The sequence below is a fragment of the Salvelinus namaycush genome, chromosome 11, assembly GCF_016432855.1.
Source record: "Salvelinus namaycush isolate Seneca chromosome 11, SaNama_1.0, whole genome shotgun sequence".
NCBI lineage: Eukaryota > Metazoa > Chordata > Actinopteri > Salmoniformes > Salmonidae > Salvelinus > Salvelinus namaycush.
In genome coordinates, this window is record NC_052317.1 from 17,076,478 (window position 1) to 17,094,188 (window position 17,711).

At 42.8% G+C, this 17,711-nt stretch overlaps 1 protein-coding gene and 1 long non-coding RNA gene across 2 annotated transcripts in view; both read right to left on the reverse strand.

The window, feature by feature from the left end:
* Window positions 1-252: 252 nt before the first annotated feature.
* On the reverse strand, window positions 253-9,054 carry LOC120055868. Its single transcript, XR_005477729.1, has 3 exons — window positions 8,887-9,054; window positions 7,854-8,031; window positions 253-458 (listed from the first exon to the last, which is right to left on the reverse strand). It is a non-coding gene; the product is annotated as an uncharacterized LOC120055868 (long non-coding RNA).
* Window positions 9,055-9,153: 99 nt separating this feature from the next.
* Window positions 9,154-17,711, reverse strand: part of LOC120056312 (pappalysin-2-like) — a 54,959-nt gene continuing 46,401 nt past the window's right edge. Inside the window, exons 13-19 of the mRNA XM_039004551.1 lie at window positions 13,515-13,670; window positions 12,824-12,909; window positions 10,733-10,929; window positions 10,481-10,600; window positions 10,021-10,156; window positions 9,463-9,648; window positions 9,154-9,158 (exon numbers count right to left, since the gene is read on the reverse strand). Of these exons, the coding sequence (XP_038860479.1) occupies window positions 9,154-9,158; window positions 9,463-9,648; window positions 10,021-10,156; window positions 10,481-10,600; window positions 10,733-10,929; window positions 12,824-12,909; window positions 13,515-13,670 (886 nt within the window). The remainder of the gene's footprint in view (window positions 9,159-9,462; window positions 9,649-10,020; window positions 10,157-10,480; window positions 10,601-10,732; window positions 10,930-12,823; window positions 12,910-13,514; window positions 13,671-17,711) is intronic.

Consider the following 17,711-nt stretch of genomic DNA (forward strand, 5'->3'; position numbering starts at 1 on the left):
CATTGGTATGGATCTTACTGGAGATGTATGTCACTATACTTTAAAACCATACACAGTTATGCAGTGTTTATGGATCTAAAGGTACATTTAAATGTACGAATTGTGCTATTTAAACTCAGGATCCGTGGGAGAAATATGTGATGCATTCATTGTTTCCTGTTACATAAAATAGCAGCTTCTAACACTGTTCTATAACACGTTTATGGAGCAGAGCAAAAAAAGTGATACATAACACATTACTCACTTTCTGGACTTTGTTTTTAGGCTGCCAGTAACATAGCAACCTGGGTTACATTTGTAACGGCATACGGTACCCACATCATGCCCTGTACCTTCGCACTGGGGCACTAGGAGCTTGGCGTTGGGTACTGTTGGAGGCTCTGGGCACTCTATCTTACAGTAGGCTTCAGGGAAGGACCATAGACCATCATCTAGGCACACCAACCTATCACTGTCCCCTGCAAAACAAATAAAGGCACAAAATCTATTCAAACCTCGAACAGAATTGTAATCCAATGATCAGTAGTTTGTTATTAAGTTAGTTATTAACACTCTTAATGAATCTGACATCTGGAATCAGTCCATTCATTTGAATGCTAAGACATAAGGTAAGTTTGTGGACTGTTGGTGATTTCATTATGATCAATTGTATTGTATGTGTCCATACCTGACGGTGCCTAGAGCTAAATTATCTAAGGCCCCACACAAGGTTATGTTGGTATGTATATGTAATCATAATACTCTAAAAGTTGTGTTCATTTTATTGGTCTATAAAATGTAATGAATATTTTACATGGTTTAAAGTGTTTTATGAGGTCTTTAAGCTTTGCTCTAGTGTTGCAATCATTATAAAAAATCCAATACAGCTGTATAAGGAGGAATCGCTGAGTATTGAGTAACGCATGGAAATGAGTACATAGGAACTGGGATCAACATGCATGTTGGGTCAATATCGGTAACCTATCAAACAATTCAGAAGAGCTCATTGACTGACAGCCAGTGATCCAGCAGTAGTCTATGTAGCCAACTTAAAACAGCTTAAAACAAACTGCTGTCAATAACAAGGTAGGTTGCGGTTAACATCTGTTGGGAGTTGCCATCTGGGTCGTTCCACCAATTAGGTGCATTTGGGTAGTGTAACTTGGTGAAAAAAACATTTCACCAAATGTTTTAAATTCTGTCGTAAAGAGCACATGTTCAACTTAATAAAAAACACATTCTCCAACCTCTAGAAGTTAAATGTAAAAAAGTGTACTATAGTAAGTGGCTATTAAGTGCCAAATAAAGTAAAAGGGTTGACTGTAACTGGGTGGTTGTATTTGATTAACAACTGTATTTGATTAACGTTTATTGAAAAAGTATGAATTTCAGCAAACAAAGGTACGCAACTACAGAGGACAAACATAGGTACAAGGTTAGTGTTTCATAATTAAACATTTTTGAAGTATTGACCTTGGGCGAATCGATGTAGTCAGAGCTGAATTCCACAAAGGCTGGTCTCTGGAGTTCATCAGAAACGTCCTTCAACATGGAGTGGAGTTTAGTCAGCAAGGGGAATGGAGGCTTGTTGGTGTGCAACAGGGAAGGGCAATTTATTGCACATTTAAATTGTTAAAGGTCCAATGCTGATAGGCTCTTAGTAAAGAGCAATTTCTCAAGCAAGAATTTTGCTAGGATTGTGTGGGTGTGGTCTGAGTGGGGAGGGGAAAACTGAAAACTAGCTGTTAATGCAGAAAGGTTTGGAACTATCTTTCTTATTGGTCTATTAATGAATTTATCGCCTGGTGATGGTACTACCCAAACCAGATCAAACCAGACGCATCTTGTTTCAAGTGGCCAAGTCACGTCATGTGATCTTACAGTGGATGAACTGGGAATCAGACCTGAGATCTGATTACGTCAATAAAAAGGTTACGACTTCATATGTACTGTACAGTTGAAGTCGGAAGATTACATACACCTTAGCCAAATACGTTTGAACTCAGTTTTTCACAATTCCAGACATTTAATCTTAGTAAAAATTCAGTGTCTTAGGTCAGTTAGGATCACCACTTAATTTCAAGAATGTGAAATGTCAGAATAATAGTAGAGAGAATGATTTATTTCAGCTTTTATTTCTTTCATCACATTCCCAGTGGGTCAGAAGTTTACATACACTCAATCAGTATTTGGTAGCATTTCCTTTAAATTGTTTAACTTTGGTCAAACGTTTCAGGTAGCCTTTCACAAGCTTCCCACAATAAGTTGGGAGAATTGTGGCCCATTCCTCCTGACAGAGCTGGTGTAACTGAGTCAGGTTTGCAGGCCTCCTTGCTTTTTCAGTTCTGCCCACAAAATGGGATTGAGGTCAGGGCTTTGTGATGGCCACTCCAACACATTGACTTTGTTGTGCTTAAGCCATTTTGCCACAACTTTGGAAGTATGCTTGGGGTCATTGTCCATTTGGAAGACCCATTTGCGACCAAGCTTTAACATCCTGACTGATGTCTTGAGATGTTGCTTCAATATATCCACATCATTTTCCTACCTCATGATGCCATCTATTTTGTGAAGTGCACCAGTCCCTCCTGCAGCAAAGCACCCCCACAACATGATGCTGCCACCCCTGTGCTTCACGGTTGGGATTGTGTTCTTCGGCTTGCAAGCCTCACCCTTTTTCCTCCAAACATAACTATGGTCATTATGGCCAAACAGTTCTATTTCGGTTTCATCAGACCAGAGGACATTTCTCCAAAAAGTATGATCTTTGTCCCCATGTGCAGTTGCAAACTGTAGTCTGGCTTTTTATGGCAGTTTTGGAGCAGTGGCCTCTTCCTTGCTGAGCGGCCTTTCCGGTTATGTCGATATAGGACTCGTTTTACTGTGGATATAGATACTTTCGTACCTGTTTCCTCATCACAAGGTCCTTTGCTGTTGTTCTGGGATTGATTTGCACTTCTCGCACCAAAGTACATTGTCTCTAGGAGACAGAACACGTTTCCTTCCTGAGCGGTATGACGGCTGCGTGGTCCCATGGTGTTTATACTTGCGTACTATTGTTTGTACAGATGAACGTGGTACCGTCAGGCGTTTGGAAGTTGCACCCAAGGATGAACCAGACTTGTGGAGGTCTACAATTTTTTTCTGAGGTCTTGGCTGATTTCTTTTGATTTTCCCATGATGTCAAGCAAAGAGGCACTGAGTTTGAAGGTAGGCCTTGAAATACATCCACAGGTACACCTCTAATGGACTCAAATTATGTCAATTAGCCTATCAGAAGCTTCTAAAGCCATGACATCATTTCCTGGAATTTTCCAAACTGTTTAAAGGCACAATCAACTTAGTGTATTTAAACTTCTGACCCACTGGAATTGTGATACAGTGAATTATAAGTGAAATGATCTGTCTGTTTAACAATTGTTGGAAAAAGTACTTGTGATGTCCTAACCGACTTGCCAAAACTATTGTTTGTGAACAAGAAATTTGTGGAGTGGTTGAAAAACGAGTTTTAATGACGCCAACCAAAGTGTATGTAAACTTCCGACTTCAAATGTATATCATTCCCGTAAGACAAAAAATGATAGCATGGCACAGTGCTGCACTTTTAAAATGGCTGTGTTCCTATGGGAATCTGTGCATGTTTAGAGTGCCACCATTAGGAAAAAGATATGAAGAAAAAAATACATTGTAAAAAATGTAATAAAATACTTTTAGAATGGTAAATGGTGACATACTTTATTTCAAACCGACTTTCAAACCCAGCTATTCCCTAACATGGAGACAGTTTGCGAACCAAACCCCCCAAGAGATAGCACTTGTATAGCCTAAGAAAGTAGCAGAAATGTGCAGAAAGTTGTTTTGTATACATTTTATTGAAGGGAACAATAACAGTCTTGAACTTTTTTAGCAACATAGTGATATATTCTTATATACTCTACAATGAGGAATTCAACTACAAAACACTAGTCTTCTCCCATTTTTAGAACCATTGCCCAAACCCACAAGTTGTATAAACAACAATAATAAATAAGAATAAAATAAGATAGATACAAAACAAAAACGTGAAGAACATAAATCAATCAACTCTAATTAGCACATGTAGGACAGAGTACAAGTGTGTGTGCATGGACTTTGCAGATGTATTTCTCACATGTGCAGCACATAGTATTTGTTTTACAGTCCTTCTTTGAGGGGCAGAATATGCATCTCCTCCTCTTGCCTGCCCCAGCTGAAGCCTCAGGTGGATCAGGACAAGATTCAGCCCCCTGAACAGCTTTCACAAGTGCTGCAGAGGCTGTTGTGCGGGGGTGGCGCTCCCTTCTTTGAATGTGTGGTGTTACAAGTGCCTTACACAGCTGTTCCAGGAACACCCTCCTCTTGTTCCGCTTATAAGGCATCCAGGTAGGGTTGATCTTGTTCCATATCACGAAGGCATTTCATGAGGACACATCAATGATGTTATGGAAGATAACCATTGGCCAGCGGGCAGTCATCCTCCTGCAGCTGTAAGTTCCAATCACCTTGTCCAGGTTATCCATGCCTCCTTTGTTGTGGTTGTAGTCCAGGATGATGGCTGGCTTCCTGTCCTCACGATCACTGATCTCCGCCGTTTTGTGCAGTGTGCTCAGGAGGGCTACATTCTCGTTCCTCTTTGGGAGGTAAGAAACTAGAGTGGTGGTGGGGGTGAAGGCAAACTTTGATGAGAAGGCCTCTCTCCCCCTTGTTGCGAAGAGTGCAGGTGCCAACCATGGTGATCTTCCTCTTCAAGAGCTGCTGGCTGAGTTCAATCAGTAGCACACATAATCTCAATTTGTCATTGTTGTTTTTGTAGTGTGTAAATAATGTTATAACTGCTGGGTCAAAAATGACCCTCAGACAATCTTTGTACCCTGATGGTGTACAGCTTTCATGGAAATATGAACAAAGGCGATGTTTACCTTTTTCTAATGTTGGGGTCACTAGGAAAAGTAATCAAATTTCAAGTTGAAAAAATAATTTAGGGGGTTTTCTCTGCTGTTAAACATTGTGGCGGGTCATCTTTGACCTTTAAGACAACACAAGGGTTAATTGTCGCTTAGAAAATGCCACCTGAGGGCCTCAGAGTTTAACAGGAAAAGTTTCACCGTATTAAAAAGAGAGTTCAGCTCACGTAACAGGGTTGACATTAAAATGAGGGGGAGGTTGTTGTTTTTTACTTTAAAATGAATCACTAATAACATTAAATAAATAATCATCTTCAGAAATGACTTTGTGGGTTAAGTGGGTTAAAATCTTCCTAAAAGTCACAGAGAATGCACAGATGTATTGAATTGTCCATGTGGTTTATATTAAAGGGCACTTCATTTAATATAACAGGCTTTAAAAAATGCAATATTTGTGCACAATCTCTACTTAAAATATCAAAGGCACTCATTTCGTGGAACGACCCATCTATCTATCTACCCCTTTTCCTTTCGGAAGAGAAAACGTTATGTTGTCAATAATAACTTGGGGTAGTGATCATGTGAGTGAGTGATTTCAGAGTAAAACCCTGTAGTAGAAGATAGAAGCCAGGGGTAAAACCCTTTAGTAGAAGATAGAAGCCAGGGACAAAACCCTGTAGTAGAAGATAGAAGCCAGGGACAAAACCCTGTAGTAGAAGATAGAAGCCAGGGACAAAACCCTGTAGTAGAAGATAGAAGCCAGGGACAAAACCCTGTAGTAGAAGATAGAAGCCAGGGGTAAAACCCTGTAGTAGAAGATAGAAGCCAGGGACAAAACCCTGTAGTAGAAGATAGAAGCCAGGGGTAAAACCCTGTAGTAGAAGATAGAAGCCAGGGGTAAAACCCTGTAGTAGAAGATAGAAGCCAGGGACAAAACCCTGTAGTAGAAGATAGAAGCCAGGGACAAAACCCTGTAGTAGAAGATAGAAGCCAGGGGTAAAACCCTGTAGTAGAAGATAGAAGCCAGGGACAAAACTCTGTAGTAGAAGATAGAAGCCAGGGGTAAAACCCTGTAGTAGAAGATAGAAGCCAGGGACAAAACCCTGTAGTAGAAGATAGAAGCCAGGGACAAAACTCTGTAGTAGAAGATAGAAGCCAGGGACAAAACCCTGTAGTAGAAGATAGAAGCCAGGGACAAAACCCTTTAGTAGAAGATAGAAGCCAGGGACAAAACTCTGTAGTAGAAGATAGAAGCCAGGGACAAAACCCTGTAGTAGAAGATAGAAGCCAGGGACAAAACTCTGTAGTAGAAGATAGAAGCCAGGGACAAAACCCTGTAGTAGAAGATAGAAGCCAGGGACAAAACTCTGTAGTAGAAGATAGAAGCCAGGGACAAAACCCTGTAGTAGAAGATAGAAGCCAGGGACAAAACCCTTTAGTAGAAGATAGAAGCCAGGGACAAAACTCTGTAGTAGAAGATAGAAGCCAGGGACAAAACTCTGTAGTAGAAGATAGAAGCCAGGGACAAAACCCTGTAGTAGAAGATAGAAGCCAGGGACAAAACCCTGTAGTAGAAGATAGAAGCCAGGGGTAAAACCCTGTAGTAGAAGATAGAAGCCAGGGACAAAACCCTGTAGTAGAAGATAGAAGCCAGGGACAAAACCCTGTAGTAGAAGATAGAAGCCAGGGACAAAACTCTGTAGTAGAAGATAGAAGCCAGGGGTAAAACCCTGTAGTAGAAGATAGAAGCCAGGGACAAAACCCTGTAGTAGAAGATAGAAGCCAGGGACAAAACTCTGTAGTAGAAGATAGAAGCCAGGGACAAAACCCTGTAGTAGAAGATAGAAGCCAGGGACAAAACCCTGTAGTAGAAGATAGAAGCCAGGGACAAAACCCTGTAGTAGAAGATAGAAGCCAGGGGTAAAACCCTGTAATAGAAGATAGAAGCCAGGGGTAAAACCCTTTAGTAGAAGATAGAAGCCAGGGGTAAAACTCTGTAGTAGAAGATAGAAGCCAGGGGTAAAACCCTGTAGTAGAAGATAGAAGCCAGGGGTAAAACCCTGTAGTAGAAGATAGAAGCCAGGGACAAAACCCTGTAGTAGAAGATAGAAGCCAGGGACAAAACCCTGTAGTAGAAGATAGAAGCCAGGGACAAAACCCTGTAGTAGAAGATAGAAGCCAGGGACAAAACCCTGTAGTAGAAGATAGAAGCCAGGGACAAAACCCTGTAATAGAAGATAGAAGCCAGTCACAAAACCCTGTAATAGAAGCTAGAAGCCAGGGACAAAACACTGTAATAGAAGCTAGAAGCCAGGGGCCCTGAGGTACAGAAAAATGAAATGGCAGGCGGGCTCTAAGCAAGCATGTTCTTACCAGCGTGAGCCCCACTTGGCCCTGCTGGCAACTCCAGAGTTAGAAGCCCTCTCTTGTTTGCTTTATTTCCTCTCTTCACCTGTCACCTGCTACTTTCCTATTTACACAGAGTCTAAAGGCATCTGTCCACTGGAAGTCGACCAAGATCAACTGCCAAGCTGTTCAGTTCAGTCCCATTCCCAGGGCCGGCAGAGCAGCCTTGCCTTACAACAACCGCTAATAGGTTAAAGCAGAGCAACACAGACGCACTCCAACGCCATGATGCCACGCCGGGCTAGACTCCAAGCCCCTCTGTGCACCCAACCAACATGAGGTAATAGACTGAGACTCCTCAGGTGAACTAGAAAACAGCAATAACAGCCTCATGGTCAAGCTAATTTATTTTCCACTCTGAGAAAATGTTAGATTGGGCCAATCATTTTGTGTAAATGACTGAATGAATATCAAATTCCCACTTCATTAAAATGATAAATGGACCTATAATCATGTAAACCTATAAACTGTTATGAATACAACACACGGTATGTCAATTTGTATAATTACAACTGTACTGTTAATCATACTGTTAATCATACATACCCTGGAGTATGGCGGGGGGGTTGCAGGTGAAAGAGCACTGCTTGCCTAATGTTGTGCCCCAGGGGCAGCTGAAGACAGCCAAGTAGACGTGAGACTGGTCAGGGGGGCCACAGTCGATTGGCTGACAGCTCACAACACGGTCCCATGCTCCATGTATACACTGAAGCTCCGTTTCTCGCTTTCAATTGAAGATTAATAAATAAACATTACAGTCCTGATGTGCTATGGCATACTACTACAGTAATATAAATATCTACTACTGCTGCTACTTGTAGTAGTTCCTATATTTCGACAGTCATAGTAGGCTAGTACTATTTCATGTTACTTTCACAATGCTCTCAAATTCAATGTTGATGTGTAGGGGGATAAAGTGGAGGGGGCATATCATATATAATGTATATATGATTTCTATAATGCTCTGAATTGTTTAAATAGAGTGAGGTTCTAGGGTTGTCAACCTAGTGTTGTGCTTACCTGATGGTGTAAAACCCTAGTCTAATCCTAGTGTTGTGCTTACCTGATGGGGTAAAACCCTAGTCTAATCCTAGTGTTGTGCTTACCTGATGGGGTAAAACCCTAGTCTAATCCTAGTGTTGTGCTTACCTGATGGTGTAAAACCCTAGTCTAATCCTAGTGTTGTGCTTACCTGATGGTGTAAAACCCTAGTCTAATCCTAGTGTTGTGCTTACCTGATGGTGTAAAACCCTAGTCTAATCCTAGTGCTGTGCTTACCTGATGGGGTAAAACCCTAGTCTAATCCTAGTGTTGTGCTTACCTGATGGTGTAAAACCCTAGTCTAATCCTAGTGTTGTGCTTACCTGATGGTGTAAAACCCTAGTCTAATCCTAGTGTTGTGCTTACCTGATGGTGTAAAACCCTAGTCTAATCCTAGTGTTGTGCTTACCTGATGGTGTAAAACCCTAGTCTAATCCTAGTGTTGTGCTTACCTGATGGTGTAAAACCCTAGTCTAATCCTAGTGTTGTGCTTACCTGATGGTGTAAAACCCTAGTCTAATCATAGTGTTGTGCTTACCTGATGGGGTGGATGGCCCTTGCCACTGAACACAGTGAGGGTAAAACCTGGATGACAGTGGACAGTGCAGTGAGAGGACTCAGTCCTCTCTGTCCCGGGGCTGCAGGTGACAGAGGCATGCTCCAGCTGAGGAGGACTGCATGTGTCCGTCTGGCAGGGCCGTCGTGAACAGCTGGGCCACCATAATCACACACACACAGAGGGAGAGGAGAAACACAGAGAGAAAGGTATGAGTTTAGCAAAGTTCTTAGAATTTTGTTGATTATTTCAATCTTCAACAGATATGGTAACATATATCACACTCTTTGTGTGTGTGTGTGTGTGTGTGTGTGTGTGTGTGTGTGTGTGTGTGTGTGTGTGTGTGTGTGTGTGTGTGTGTGTGTGTGTGTGTGTGTGTGTGTGTGTGTGTGTGTGTGTGTGTGTGTGTTTGCACAGCAATGTTACTTGTTGTGTATGTCTGTGTGTATGCCTGAATGACTGTTTGTGTGTGTGTGTGTCTGTGTGTGCACATGTGTGTGCCTGTACATGTACATATGTGCACGTGTGTGTGCATGTGGAAGTCCTCGGAGACCCCACCCTCAGCGCACCTAGTGAGGGCAAAGGCGCTGAAGTGACATGATGTGCGCAGAGCGACTCCCGTCACGGCAACGAAGGGCGAGGAGAAGTTGAGGATGACAGCGGTAGTCAGGAAGAAGGATTGACTCAGGTTGTGTGTCACGTTCACCACCAAGGGATTCTGTTGGCACGACAGCTCAAAGGAACCTAAGGACAGACACAGGCCCTTTTTCAAAGAATCTTTCCTCAATTCCTCATCTTCTCAAAACATATTGAACAAGAAAGTCCAAGGGGAGGGACCTCGGACCTTATCCTCAACTACAGTTGAGAAGGAGGCGAGGAATTGCGAAGAGAGGAACTGAGATGGAGCCCCAGACAGGAATAAGACATGGATGCTTACTCACTACACTTTAAATATCACATGGCCATCATTGTAACCATCCATCATAACTTGTCCCTAGTCATAACCCTATCTCTACATATGTGTGAAGACATCTTGGCTTGGAAAATGTTTATTCAAACAGTCAGTCAGCTCTTTTGTCTGTCAAGGCGAACAGGGTTGCTAGTTCAAGTTCATACCCAAGGAGTGGTTTCTGCCACCAGTATCACACAGTTGGATGAAGACTGTTTTCCTGCACTGCTCTCCAGGCCAGGCTCCGTCTGAGGCCAGATAGATGATGACAGACGTGGCAACTCCAGGTTGCGCAAATCCCACCTGGGACAACAATTAGAGGTTTTATGACAACAACAAACTGAGTTCAACTTAATAATAATCAGTTCCTGAATGTTCCCCACTTCAATGGTAATTAGATTGCATGGTAATGATACAGGGGAAAATATGACAACAGAAACAGTGACAAACATGGCATGACAAATTGGGAGAAAGTACAAAGATGTGCCCTGGAACATAACAAAGGACTGTTGGAATATTACCTTGGAGAGGGTCAAATAGTGTGTGGGCTATGGTCAAAAGTAGTGCACTGTAAAGGGAATAGGGTGCCACATGCATCCTCTGTGGTGAACTAGTGGACTGGAGTACCTTTAGCCATACTGTATCTTCCTCGCCATAGTGGGTCTGAGTGTATGACTGGGCCGTGCATGGAAACCATATGTCAAGTGACGGCTTCTCATTCATCTCCAGGTACTGGGGCTTGCATAGCTTTAATAAAAGGGGAATCATGCAGTAATTATTTAAAACCTCCATAACAACACTCAATATAGTCACATTTACAGAAAAAATAACAATTGTATCCAGGAGGTGAAGGACAGGGCAGAGGTAAAGCACTGCTACCTTGCTAAGTGAGGGCTCTCCGGTGGCTCCCAGGGCAGAGCAGCTGCTTTGATCCTGATAGGAAGCTGCTGCGGTTGAAGCCCACTGGTCACTGTACCCATGAGGGGTGAAGTAACCACAGTCCTGTACGCTGGAGCCCCTCTCAAACACCTCACACACACCATCACCCTCAAACACGTAGCACAGGCTGGGTTCATCTAGGGGAACCAATGGAGGGAAAGGTATGTGGTGAACAAGGTTGTGTCCCAAACGACACCTTATTCCCTTTACAGGGCACTACTTTTGACCAGGACCCATAGGGCTCTGGTCCAAAGTAGTGCACTATATAGGGAATAGGGTGCCATTTGGAACTAACACAATCTGGTGGGGGGATTGCATTTTATAACAATAAGTAGATGATGTCATAAGAAAACATTACCTAACTGGAAATATGTGCTTTAATAATAAAGATGTCTGACAAAGGTTAAAACAGAGAGAATAAAATAGCAAAACATCATGTAATACACAAAATATTCATAATGAGTGGGCTTGATGTGCATAACATCAGAGGCTGGACTTGGCCCTGTCTGTTAGTTACAGACAGCTGCATGGGTAGGAGAGAGTTCAGTCACTGACAAGGTATTGAATTGGCATAATTAATCCAAGGAACTATGTCTCAAAAGTAAAGTCTAGACAATATGAAATCAAACCACTTCATAGCAGGTTGTTTGGCCAATTGTGCGCTGACCATAATATACAGTATGTGTTTTTACTTCAGTTGTTTGTCACAGCAATATCACTCTCAGGATAATACAAGTTGATGTTCATGCTACAGATACATTGACTTCATGATCCATTCTGGTGTTGTAGGAGTTGCCAAGCATCAGAATACCCAAACATGGAAGCAAATTTGTGCATGACTGAGTGAGAGTGGTGAAATTATTCTGTTTTATAAGTGTTGCAATTTCTAATCTGTTTTTTTCCCTGCTGGTCGTGTTTATTCCCTAAGAAAATGTAACACTTTCAGTCACGGCATCTCTGAACCTTCACGGAGCTGCTTTCTTTTTTCAATCTTGACGAAGTTGAGGATCTGTTGACGTCCTAGCTGAGTAATAGATTCACAAAATTCTGTGCCAAATGGCACCCTATTCCCTTTATAATGTACTACTTAAAAATATACATATTATGTGTATGTCATTAATTCTTGTCTTGTCCTTGTAAATCATTGATGATGCTTGAGGTTATAAAACAATTTCCCAAATTGAGATTAATCAAGTAATACTCATGAGGCTCTGGTCAAAAGTAGTGCACTGTAATGGAATAAGGTGCCATTTGGGACATACACATATACAGTATGTGAGAATAGAACATGTAAACATATTTGAGTTACTCAGTAACCATTAGGGCCTACTGCCTTATGATCTATATTGTGAGCCAAATGACACATTTTATATTAAGAAAACACATTGCTTTAACTAAGAGCATGATCATAAAGGAAGAGGACAAAAGCATTCCCCAGCATGGTAGATGCATTTATAGGCGACACAAGAACACCACAAATGTGAGGTTGACATTTGCTGTTGTTACTGTGTGTGCAATGTCTACTTTAACCTTGCCAAGTCTCTGAATGAAAACCAGAGAAAAGGCAGTGTGTCAGCTTGACAGCGTTGTTGTGTTGTGGAAATCAAAACAAGCTAGCTGCAGTAGTAAACTTACCTCAGGAAAGAAAAATACACTTCATAATTCACATCTCTGTTGTTTGAGTCTTTGAGTTCATATGGATTCATTTTGAATTCTATTCGATTATTGTATGCATAATACGTAGTTTGGGGAAATTGAGATGGTTAAGCACAGACTGACTACAAATTAGTTTTGTGATATGAAATCAGTGCATGGAGCTAATGTATGTGATCAGTGATGACTCTTTGCTTAAGTGTTAAGTAGTGTCTTGACTTACACTAGTGTTCAACTTTATAAAGACATTTGACCGAGTTTGAATTTAAACTTCTGCTTGCAATTTCCTTTTTGGTCTAGTTGGGCTTCTGTTGTGGTCAAGGATTGTGGTCAAGGAGACAAGGATTAGGAGAGCAGTCTTGTCTGTTCTTCACTCACCATTGCAATTGAAGCCTGACTCCATATGGCACTTCTTAGAGCAGCCATCACCATCCAACAGATTGCCATCATCACAGTCTTCTGTCCTACAGAGAGAGAGACAGCAAGGATCAGTTGTCTCTATAGGCCTTACAGTTTCATTACAACACACAAACATCCTTTGATTTCACCAAATTCTCCACCTAGAGAGACCAATATGTATGAGACCAATATGTACAGGTATGACCTATGTGAGTATCACAAGAGGCTGGTGAGAGGAGGATGGCTCATAATAATGGCTGGGATGAAGTGAATGGAAAGGTATCAAACTCATGAAAACCCGTGTTTGATACCATTCCATTGATTCCGTTCCAGCAATTACAATGAGCCCATCCTCCCCAATTAAGGTACCACTTGACTTGCACACTTGCTAACTTAATTATCCTGTCTATCCCTATCCCTGTCTCAAGTTTGAGGTTAGTGCTCATGATCTTCTAAGGGATTTTATATGACATCATGTCCTGTGTATTTGAAACTGTCTGTACAAAGTGGTTGACTTGTTTACCATGATTACAATATTGCTGTGTATCAATTAATAGTATGAATTGATGAATACATTATGTACATTGTCATTCTACTGTTGGTGTTGTCTACATTGGATGAGAGAAAAGATGACATATCTGTGATGTGAATACTGTGTAAACTGACTGACCCCTGGAGTAGTCCATCTCCGCAGTAGGCAGCTCCATGGGTGTAGAGGAGAGGTGGGGAGAGCTCACTGAGGAGACCGTCTGCTTCCACCTGAACTCTGTACTGGTATTCCTTGTCCTTTACAATGTCGCTGTAGGAACACATCAAAACATTCAATATTCAAGTGTAAACATTGTTCAAATGACATGCTTGTCTCATGGAAATGTATTCCTTTACTAATAAAGATATAATTAACATTTTGGATTATTTCCAGGTTGAATAGAGATACACAATTACCAAAAACTAAAAAGTACTATCAAACAACAACCATTTTGAACAACAAGGTTAGATGGACACTGCATACTGCACAGTGCACACACACAATACACAATAAAAAACAGATTGTTCTTGTCAGTGTTGGGGAGTAGTGAACTATACATGTAATTCAACTAGTAATTTAACTACATTTGGCAGTAGCTTGGTGGTAGTTGAACTAAAATCCATCTAGGTAGTGTTTTCAGTAGCTCATTACTTTTTTGCCTTGAAGCGGTGTAGCTAACTACTGGAACTACACACTACTTTTTTTGCAGCAAAATAAAATCTAATATGGGTGAAGTAAGTGTATCCCATGCTATTTTAGACATTTCATAACGATTTCACAAAACAAGACAGTTCCTAACTTCTTTACACTAATTCTATGGGTTGGGAGTTTGTTGGCAACCCCTACAGTCTGAATGTCTTTTGCTGTTTTGCTCTTTTCCCTGTTGCCTAGAAGAAACCTAGAAATATTGAAATTGATAACTTAGAGAACTTACTGGAAACAAAAGTTGTTGAGTATACTGAATATTTAGTGCTTAGATAAGAGTTTGCTGATCCAGAGGGGAATGTTGATGTTTTTTCCTTTGATGTTAATGAAAAGAAAATCCTGGTGATATAGCTTTATGCTAGCCGAATTCTATGCCTGTCTGAATGAATAACTAAAGTGCACATGATGTTTACAATCTAAAATCAGTCCGAATATTGACATAAGCATGTATGCGTGCTTCTACATCTGCATTGCTTGCTGTTTGGGGTTTTAGGCTGGGTTTCTGTATAGCACTTTGTTACATCGGCTGATGTAAAAAGGGCTTTATAAATCAATTTGATTGATTGATTATGCTTTTGAGAGTGATGGTCATTTAGATTTTAGAACGTTTTGCAATGTGCGTTTGCTATCGCTACATGTGCATTTCTTTGTATGAGAGTGATTGAACAGTAATGGCACTCGAGTGTAGTTGCCTTGCCGCAGTGAAGAAGAACGTGGGTTTTGCAACATAATCTGTAAATCCTTTTAAGACCTCTACATGTAAAAATAGTTATTATTACAGAACAGTACAGAAACGTTGTTGTTGATAAAAGTAAGAGACTGAATAATTGATTATTTTGTAAGTTCTGTGCAGACTGGGTTTCGTACCCCCCGTTTGATTTGACAGCACCAACGCCACCTGCCATCTTCTACAAACTACTTTGCCATTTACAGAGGCTCATCATCTACAGTTTCTACAATCATAATCGTTGCCTCAACTCTAAAGAGAGACAATGATAATAATTGAGTGCACTCACATTTTATTTTTATTTGGTACACAGTTTATTATAATTTTTTTTACTGTTTTGGACAAAACTGTATTGTTGTGAATGAATGGCCATTGCAGTTGTGATACAACATCTCCGGATTCCTACCGCAAGCTCTGAACCTTTACACCGGATAATCGCAGCTAGCTAGCTGCAATCCGAGCGGCTACTCCTGGCTAACGTCCTTGTGCCGAAGCAAGCACCAGTTAGCCTTGAGCTAGCCTTCGAGCTAGGCTCATCTCCCACCAGCTAATTCTTGGGCTACAATACCTCTTTTGCCAATTGGCCAGGACCCTTTACTGCAGACACGGAGCCCCGCCGATCCATCACGACTGGTCTGCCGACGTAATCGTCCGAGGTGGTTTCAACAGGATCTTCCGTTGCGACGTCGCCGGAGGCCCATCTGCTATCCCCGGCCCGCTAGCTGTCTGAATCGCTGTGTCTCCAGCTCGCCTAGCGTAGTAGCGACTAGTGAATCGGCTCCCTGATTCATCTATTGCTACTCATTGAACCGTATGATCACTCGGCTACACATGCCTCTCCCTAATGTCAATATGCCTTATCTATTGCTGTTTGGTTATTGATTATTGTATTATTTCACTGTCGAGCCCCCAGCCCTGCCCAATATGGCTTAGATAGCCCTTTTGTTCCACCCCCCACACAAGCGGTGACCTCACCTAGCTTAACTGGTGCCTCGAGAGTCAAAATCTCTCTCATTGTCACTCAATGCCTAGGTTTACCTCCTGTACTCACATCCTACCATACCATTGTCTGTACATTATGCCTTGAATATATTCTTCCACGCCCAGAAATCTGCTCCTTTTACTCTCTGTTCCGAACACACTAGACAACCAGTTCTTATAGCCTTTAGCCATACCCTTATCCTACTCCTCCTAGGTTCTTCTGGTGATGTAGAGGTTAACCCAGGCCTTGCAGCCCCCAGCACCACTCCCATTCCCCAGGTGCTCTCATTTGTTGACTTCTGTAACCGTAAAAGCCTTGGTTTCAAGCATGTTAACATTAGAAGCCTCCTCCCTAAGTTTGTTTTATTCACTGCTTTAGCACACTCTGCCAACCCGGATGTCCTAGCCATGTCTGAATCCTGGCTTAGGAAGGCCAAAAATCCAGAAATGTCCATCCCCAACTACATTTTCCGACAAGATAGAACTGCCAAAGGTGGCAGAGTTGCAATCTACTGCAGAGATAGCCTGCAGCGTTCTGTCATACTATCCAGGTCTGTGCCCAAACAATTTAAGCTTCTACTTCTAAAAATCCACCTTTACAGAAACAAGTCTCTCACTGTTGCCGCTTGTTATAGACCCCCCTCAGCCCCCAGCTGTGCTCTGGACATCATATGTGGATTGATTGCCCTCCATTTATCTTCAGAGTTCGTACTGTTAGGAGACCTAAACTGGGATATGCTTAACTCCTCGGCCGTCCTACAATCTAAGCTAGATGCCCTCAATCTCACACAAATTATCAAGGAACCTACCAGGTACAACCCTAAATCCGTAACCATGGGCACCCTCTTAGATATCATCCTGACCAACTTGCCCTCTAAATACACCTCTGCTGTCTTCAACCAGGATCTCAGCGATCACTGCCTCATTGCCTGCGTCCGTAATGGGTCCGCGGTCAAACGACCACCCCTCATCACTGTCAAACGCTCCCTAAAACACTTCAGCGAGCCGGCCTTTCTAATTGACCTGGCCCGGGTATCCTTGACCTCATCCCGTCAGTAGAGGATGCCTGGTTGCTCTTTAAAAGTGCTTTCCTCACCATCTTAAATAAGCATGCCCCATTCAAAAAATGTAGGCCTGGTGCGTGGTACCGGAACTGGAGGTACCGGGCTAAGGACACGCACCATCAGGCTAGTGCGGGGAACAACAACAGGGCACACTGGACTCTCAAGGCGTACTATAGGCCTGGTGCGTGGTACCGGCACTGGTGTTACCGGGCTGAGGGCACGCACATCAGGGCGAGTACGGGGAGAAGGAACAGTGCGTACAGGGCTCTGGAGACACACAGGAGGCTTGGTGCGTGGTGTAGGCACTGGTGGTACTGGGCTGGAGACACGCACCATAGGGCTAGTGCGTGGAGGAGGAACAGGGCTCTGGAGACGCACTGGAAGCCTGGTGCGTGGTGTAGGCACAGGTGGTACTGTGCTGGAGCGGGGAGGTGGCGCCGGAAATACCGGACCGTGCAGGCGTACTGGCTCCCTTGAGCACTGAGCCTGCCCAACCTTACCTGGTTGTATGCTCCCCGTCGCCCGACCAGTGCGGGGAGGTGGAATAACCCGCACCGGGCTATGTAGGCGAACCGGGGACACCATGCGTAAGGCTGGTGCCATGTAAGCCGGCCCGAGGAGACGCACTGGTGGCCAGATGTGTAGAGCCGGCTTCATGGCACTTGGCTCAATGCTCAATCTAGCCCGGCCGATACGTGGAGCTGGTATGTACCGCACCGGGCTATGCACACGTACAGGAGACACCATGCGCTCTACTGCGTAACACGGTGTCTGCCCGTACTCTCGCTCTCCACGGTAAGTACAGGGAGTAGGCGCAGGTCTCCTACCTGACTTCGCCACTCTCCCTTTTAGCCCCCCCCC